Genomic DNA, 8,451 nt, shown 5'->3' with positions numbered 1-8,451 from the left:
TTGTTACGCCCGGCGTTTTTGATCTTTTATTGTTAATAAATGATTAAGTACAGTTCTAGCATTTTACGTAGCCAATCTTTATATTATATATGTTTCTTATAACGAAACAACAGAAGTTTACTCAGAGGTTAAGGCTATGCCAGAGCTACATAAGTTTAAGTGCAATCGAATAAATTGCTATAATTTTTTTATTTGGTAATATTTGTTTTCACAATGGTTTTAAATTGGTTTTTCTACCGAAATACGCACAGTGCACTTTACTCTGAATCGCAATCTGATGATTCGTCCTGAGTACCATCATCGCTGCTGTACTCTACATCTGTCTTTTTTTTGTCATTGTAACTGCAATTGAAAACACACACTTTAACACTCGCCATTATTGGTGGCATAAAAATTTATCAATACACGAAAAATCTAATGCACAAGCAGTGAACGTTGTTAGAGCTGTGACTGGAGCGAAAATCAGAAGCGAGTTGACGCTTGGTTACTATTTTGAAAGCCAGGCCAAAATAACGGTCTGACTACACAGGCCGACAAAAGAAATCCTGTGTTTTTGAGACGTAAACCTATCCTTCTTTAGTAAAATTTTCCGCTGAATCCGAAAATGATAAGAAACAATTCTGACGTGTGGATTCCAGACCACATACCCTTAATTTCCCCAAAAATTAAAAAATTCAAACTAGTCATCCAACCTCTTTAATAAAATTTTCCACTGAATCCGAAAATGATAAAAAGAAAAATTTATGGACTCTCCCTCACACACCCTCAATTCCCCCCAAAAAATTAAACTGCCCATCCAACTTACCTTTAGTAAAATTCGCTAAATCCGAAAATTGCAAAAAAATTGTTTGGACGTGAGGGGTCCCCCTTGCTCATCCGTATCTCTCACTTGTTTATTTCAAAAATAAAAATAAATACAAATCAGACGTGGCAACCGTTATAACTTTTATAAAATCTGTCGGTAAAACCAAAACTAAATAATATTGATGAACTAAGTTTCTTTTGCTCGTACACTTAACCTCGCCCTCCAGATATCATTTACAAATTACGGTTAGCATCCTAAGACTGATGAAATTTTTCAGTAAAAGCTTACTATTTTCCAAAAGCTCTTAAGTAACATTAAGCTAGTAGCATGCGGAAGGTATTTTCTAAAAAGTTTTAGCATTTTAACTTCGCATTCAATTAAAATGGGAGTTCAAGCCCTAGGGCCACGTCAAGGCGTCTACCAACCCAGAGTAAGTTATAACCTAGCTTAAAGTTACTTAACAGCTTGAGACATTTTGGAAAACAATAAGCTTTCAATGAAAAATGTCATCAATGCTAGGATGCTAACGCTAACGCTAAGTGTGCGAGCAAAGGGAGATTTTAGTTCAAAAATATTTTTTAGTTTTGGTTTTATCGACAGATTTTAGTTATAACGGTTGCCACGTTTGATTTGTATTTATTTTTATTTTTGAAAGAAGAAAGTGAGAGATACAAATGAGTAGAGGGATCCCTCACGTCCAAACAATTTTTTTGCCATTTTCGGATTCAGCGAATTTTACTAAATATAAGTAGATTGTATGACCAGTTTGGATTTTTTTGCATTTTTAGGGGGAATTGAGGGTGTGGGGGCAATCCATACGTCCGAACTTTTTTTATGAATTTCGGATTCAGCGAAAAATTTTACTAAGGATGGGTAGGTTGGATAGCCAGTTTGGATTTTTTAAATTTTTGATGGGAATTGAGAGTATGTGAGGAAAATCCATACGTCAGAAAATTTTCTTTTTATCTGTTTCAGATTCAGCGGAAATTTTTTCTAGGGTAGGGTCATGTCCCAAAAACAAACAATTTTTTTTGTCGGCCCGTGCTATCGTCTTGCGCGCTATACTTGACTCTAACATAGTCTTAACCTCTGACTAAACTTCTGTTGTTTCGTTATAACATAAACATATATGTAAAGAGTGGCTATGTAAAATGCCTGAACTATATTTATTCATTTCTTAACAATAAAAGAATAAAAACGCCGGGCGTAACAGCCGGGGCAAAATTTGCACGTGCGGTGATCAATAATGTTTTTTTGGCTATTAGCCTCACTTTCAACTTCTGTAACTTTACAGATAGTCTATTTGCATTATAAACTAACAATAAACAAAATGTCAGAATTATATATGGTGATTTATTTTTCAATTTACAATTTACTACTTTATCGCTTCTGAGATTGCTTAAGCCACCACCTAGCCTTCTGACAATATTTTTTCTATGTTTATCCACTTAAAATCTATAAGTGTACCAGTTTTCATGACTATATTCGATTATTTTTTTATTGACAAAACTTTACGCGTTTAACCGCCCGCTCACGCTCTCCGCCTCTGGAGCGACTTCTGACTGATGGGCTCTGACTTTGTCAATGTGATAACAAACTTTTAACAAAAAATCACCACTATAGTCGATCAGTGCAGTCCACACGTAGCTAGCTCTCCGTCTAATATGAGGGAGGATGAAGGGAGTAATAAATGTATTGTTGCCCTGCCGCCCGATGTGCGAAAGAGATGCCTTTGTTTTTCATTTTGTTCTTCATAAATATATAACTATTAATCCATAATCCATAAAGAAATTATTCAATTTCCAAAACCCCCTAAAACCTGTTGCACTGATTCCCTTGACAGGCAATGATTTATTACTTTGTATCGAATATGATCCTACTATAGTACAAATGTTAGTTACATTAAAAATGTTGGTTATATTTTACAATTTTATCAGTTGTCAAGCGTCTTTTTATTTACATCGCAGTTTTGAGCTTAAGTTAAATATGTAGTACATTGCTTACAACCTTTTTCGTTCGCAGACCGCCAAAGGACATAGCATTTATCTGCAAATGGGCAATGTAGAAAAGTTAAAAACACATTTACCAAAATAAATGCTCTCAAAGAAATTATTGTATCTCATCCCACAGTTTACACAATTGGGATAGAATATTACCTGTTGACAATTATCTTACATTTGCATAAAAAAAATTATATGCAATCACATATAGTGCCTTCATAAATGTCCGAGTCCTCCATGACCGCAACTATTAAGCAACCAAACTGACAGCATTCATTAACACAAAATTCCCTAAACACATAGGATAGTTCAGTGCAGTACATATTTCTTCACAAACATTGAACTTTAATCTGCAAAATGTGTTTCATTTTTCAACAAAATAGAATCTTTTTTATTTACAAAATAATCATAATACTCTTCAAAGATATTTTGAACTTTTATCCTGTTCTATATTGAAGAAATATTTTTTGATTGAAGAAGGTTGTCCGTTAAAAAATATAGTTTTTTTTGTAGTCCATTTTCATACAGAGATAATGAAAATAATGTTAGTAAAATACAAAAATTTTAGTGTTGTATCATTTTTTTTAATATTTAAATATAAATTATAAATAAATTAATTTACCTTACAATGCTAACAAATACACATAGTTTTTTACTCAGTTAACAAAAACTTATTATATTAATCAAATTTATAATAGATGTTCAAAATGGTCATTTCACCAAACAATGTTTTCCAAACATAAATTTTCTCTGTGTTTCATGCACTGAAAAACGTGTTAAAGTTAATTTAGCATTATAATTTCATGTTCAATTGCTGCTTTCAGCTTTTCAAGTATGTAGGCAGGAGGTTAAATATCTTATTTTTGATATAACCAACCAGATAAAATTCTAAAAGTGTGAGATTAGGGCTTCAAGCAGGCCACAAACCCCTATGAATCAATCCATCACCATAAAAATCCTGAAGATATCTTATAGTTTCTGCTGCAGTACCCATGCCGCAGTTCATAGTGATGTATTAATTCCAGGGCTTGTAAAATGTTACAATATCGTTCTTCATTTATTACTTCTCGGAAAAAAATTGACCTATTATCCATCTTCTTGAAACTGCTACTGAAATACCTATCTTCTAAGGATGTAACATTGTTTCAATTAAATTCTGTGGATTGTCTGCAGCCCAAATTCTGTAATTCTGACTATTTACATAACCAGATACAAATCATCATCGTTTAAATGTTCATTAAACCATCGACAATATTGTACTTATTGGTTGTGATCAAGAGGACGTAACTCTTGCACAACAGAAACTTTATAGGAATGCATGTGCAACTTTCTTTAATACCTTGCGACAAGTCCTCAACTAATACACCCACGGACATACCATCAATGTAGTAGTTGTTTTATGTTTGGTAAATTCACAAATTAACAAGAGTAAAGCTGCAATATTTTATATGTTGATACAAAAAATACATTCTAAAGAAATAGTGATATTAAAAAAAAATTCAATATTATGTAATTATTAATTTTAACTTTAGTTTTAGGTTAAAAAATGTACATAATTGAAACTACATAATATATTAAGTTTATCGCAGTACCTGTTTGAGTAGAGAACTGCTTAGGAGTTTGCACCATTTGTTGTCTCATATTTTTTCAACCATCGGACTGCATTTCGACTTGCCCTTGTAAATGACGTTTTTTCTCATATCTCTTAATAAGGATTAATTTGGGGTTTTTAAACATATACCTATACGATAATAGCATCAGGCTTCAACAAATTGTTCCGTATTGCAAAGAGTAAAACCAAGTTCCATCTGCGTTCCGTGTAGGTACCACTGCGAAAATGTGCCATCAAAATAAATATGTCTTGTTCCGGTTTCGCAAAAATCTACAAGAAATAAGAATGTAACAAATGAAACATACGCTTAAAATGTTCTTTTAGCTTACGGAAAAACGTCGAATTTTCGGAGTTCTGAAAAGAACTGTTTTTTTTTATTTAACAAAGATTAATTTGTAGAAAAACTCGGAAATACAGAAAAACACGAAAAGTTACTAACACATTTATTCTAAGATCCTAATTGGTGATTTTTCCTTGGTAATTTCTGAAACACCAACTTAAAAAAATCAAATATACTCAGCGCTAAAACAAATCTAATCACGTGCGACTTGGGCATTTATGAAGGCACTGTAGCATTGTGAAAAGTAGAGAATTTAGATGCCCAGAAGAAATTTCAGCAACAATTTTTACTTCTGAAGTTCTGGTAATAATTTTCTTGCAACGGGATAACGTGAAGTAAAAATTTTTTTCTATAAAATTTTGAATAGATACTGTTGTTTCTCTGCAGACCGTCAGTAATTTCTGACAGACCTTAACTGGTCTAGATACCGACGGTTGAGAAACACTACTGTTGCAGAGTCCTTAGGGAACTTCGATATAAATTAAATAGATACCTTTTTCATTTTAATAAACAACTTTTACTGTGAATGAAATGTACGAATATTAAAAATTAATTGTAAACTAGAAAAATTTTGTAGGTATTACTATATTATAATTTGACTCATTTTTATTCTAACAGTTAGTAGCTTTACAGTTTGCCAATAAATTGATCAATTTATTGTAACATATAAAATGGTACCACAAATATAGCGAATTGTAACAATTTCTTGGGGGAAAATCGATAAATGTAAAACAGTTTTAAACCAGTAACTTTAGATCTGAAAATCTATATCTTAATTCGAAAATAATTTTTGTGTAAAATTGTATGAGAAATATACAGTATGTGCTACTTAATAATACTACTGACATAAAATATATAAATATAGTTGTAGATAGTGATTCATTTTGGCATAAAAATATTTTGTTATTTTCATACTCAGATAGTGCTATTCTACAAAAAAAAAATGGAAAAATAGGATGCATAATATATGTAGAGATCTAAACTTTGAACAGTTTTTTCCCTATTTGCTTGTCTATCAAATCTGGTGCTTGCAAATATTAGCAATTTTGCATATTATTTCTTGAAATAAAAGTAACATTACAGCTTTTTTAGTACAGGTTGTTCAATATGTATTTCTTTACTTCTCATTTCTAAAATGCAACAAATTAGAAATCAATTGATATTGCCAGTTGGCATTTCTAAGAAATGGTTGATTTTACAATGTAAGCAAATATGGAAAAAGTTGTAGAAAATTTTACTATCTGCACAAGGCGTCCTATTTTTTTGTTCCCAAAATCAAAATTTTTTTGCAAGTATACAGATAAAAATAAATATTTGTAAATATCAATTTAAATCCTTTACTATCCTCCGTTTATGGCTGATTTAAAACACGTTTTTTGGTTTATATGGAAACAGTGAAAATTATGTGGTACACCGTATATTTTTTTATTGTAAATACTTTTTTGGAATATTTAGATCAACAAGTACCAATCACAAATTCATTTCTTGTTAATTTAGTATAAAAAAGTAAAAGAAATATTGAAAAATATTCTATAGAGATTTTATTATTACAGAAAAAACAACTTCCGAGGACACGACCTGTACCTATCAACCCCGCCTTGTTACCTCATTTATCAGAGAGCTGATATCTTACTTAACTTTTCAAATATATGTCATTTTTTCATCATCTTGCCCCCTGTCTTCCCTCACAATCACCATTGAAGCTAATGTGTCCATCATTGTAAATATTAAATGTTGACAAACGCTTGCACAAAATCTTTCCATATTGGTAGATGATCGTTCACGTTTTTTACATATACCAAATATTTTTTTTTATATATATACATATAATGTACGTTAACTTGTGATTTTGAAGTAATATACCTCTTTTCTAAGTGAGATTATGTTGTAGTTGTCATCTGCTAAAATGGGAAAACTTAGTTACGGGTTAGCTGCCACATAAATTTAGGGCGCTTAGCTGCTCTTAAATAAAGTTTGGAAAAATGTACAAATATTTATTCTGCATTTTGCATTTAACAAGTCTTAAAAAAGTTTGATAAAACTTGCCCAACACTTTACATAAGAGCAGCTTTATTTTGCGCATTTGAATGTAGATTTCTCATTCCACAATCACAATTAATATAAGCAAAATATCTAGAATTGATGTATTAAAAAAAGACCATTATATTGTTTATTACAATATTTTGTCAGTGTTTTTTATTCCTTCCTGAAGTAAAAACATTTTTAAAGTTATTTATCTGTGAGTTTCTATTTACCTTACCATTTTATTCAAATAAAAAATGATTATACAGGATGTTTTATGAACTATACAGGATATGCCACTTTCAATACCTTCAAGGGATTTCTAATTTTTCTGGGGAGATAGACAAAAGGTAGTTTTGTCTCAGATTAGATTATTTAGAAAAATTCAATTCAAGGTACTAGTTTTAGTTTTTTTTTTTATATAAGTAACTTTTTTGTTTGTGAAAATTTTGAGATTTTTAGGATTCTTTCTTTTGTTTTTTTTCATAGAATCCAATGATGTACATGATATTTTTCTGTAAATTCCTGTTCTTTAGTTATAACCCAAACTCATGATATTTACACAAAACATTATTTTGAATTGATACATGAGATAAATACATGGTATTTTCTAAATAATTGAGTTCCTTCAAAGGGGTAACAGAGAATATGAAAATAAATAACTTTTATTAAGCAGCGTGTGGTCTAAAGTGTCGTATGTTCCAGAAAATAACATGAATTATTATGCAAAACTTAGGCCGGTCCTGAATCACCCCATTGAATCAACTGATCAACTGTTTACAGCGCAGCAAAATTCAGTGTGTTATTTGTTATGTAACTGGAAAATTAATGTATGAACAAAAAGGTATTATCATTTTTTAGTTAAATTTCAGGATCTAGACCTGTTCCCAGGATTGAAATTTTTGATCCTGAAATCCTGGAATTGAGTCCCAAATGCTAGACACTTTTTTTATAACTTTGGAAAGCTGTATTCGCTTCACATAAAATTTGGTAACATGCACAAGCTCATTGTTTGCAGCATATCAATGATGAAAAAGAATTTTTGAATACCTCATCGGTGTAGTTAGGTTTATGATGTATCTGTCATTAAAAAAAACTATGTGTAGCTTTTTCAAAACAATACTATTTTCTGAAAGAAAAAATTAAAAATAAAGAAAAGGGTACTCTTGATATATTCCATAAATTGTATTTAAGAAAAATCTCCAAAAAAATATTCAAATCTTGGGGAAAGAAATTAACAAGTTTCCAAGGTTAGAACCCATTAATTAAAAAATGCTATACTCTAACATTCTATAAACTTATTTTTTCAATTACATAATTCAAATTAGTCATGTACCTATTGCATACTCTAATAAATAAGTTGTGCAAGTGTCTGTATCACTTAAATGTGACCAGACTTTAGTTGTAAGTGGTCACGTTGAAGTAAAATTTTTATGCATAACTAATTGGTTTGACATAATAAATAAAGCAGTCAAATACAAACAGTTGTTATTACAGAAATAATTTGCGGTTCTCAAAATTTTCAGGATCAATCCCTTATTTGAAGATATTAAGCTAATTTAAATTAATTCTAAAATGTTTCCCAAAAATCTTAAATAAAGTATCGAATGTAATTTGATAAGACTTTTAGGAAAATTTTTAGAATGAATATTAATTCAAATTGGACTATCAA

General features: G+C 30.5%; 1 protein-coding gene across 1 annotated transcript in view; it reads left to right on the top strand.

Moving 5' to 3' along the window:
• Nucleotides 1-6,989, top strand: part of LOC108906035 (G protein-coupled receptor kinase 2) — a 168,926-nt gene extending 161,937 nt beyond the window's left edge. The window contains exon 8 of the mRNA XM_018709177.2: nucleotides 6,311-6,989. Within this exon, the coding sequence (XP_018564693.1) occupies nucleotides 6,311-6,382 (72 nt within the window). The 3' untranslated portion in view covers nucleotides 6,383-6,989. The remainder of the gene's footprint in view (nucleotides 1-6,310) is intronic.
• Nucleotides 6,990-8,451: the final 1,462 nt, after the last annotated feature.

The sequence above is a fragment of the Anoplophora glabripennis genome, unplaced genomic scaffold, assembly GCF_000390285.2.
Source record: "Anoplophora glabripennis isolate ALB-LARVAE unplaced genomic scaffold, Agla_2.0 scaffold209, whole genome shotgun sequence".
NCBI classification, from domain to species: Eukaryota; Metazoa; Arthropoda; class Insecta; order Coleoptera; family Cerambycidae; genus Anoplophora; species Anoplophora glabripennis.
Note: the sequence above shows the minus strand (reverse complement) of the source record. Positions and strands in the feature narration are given on the sequence as shown.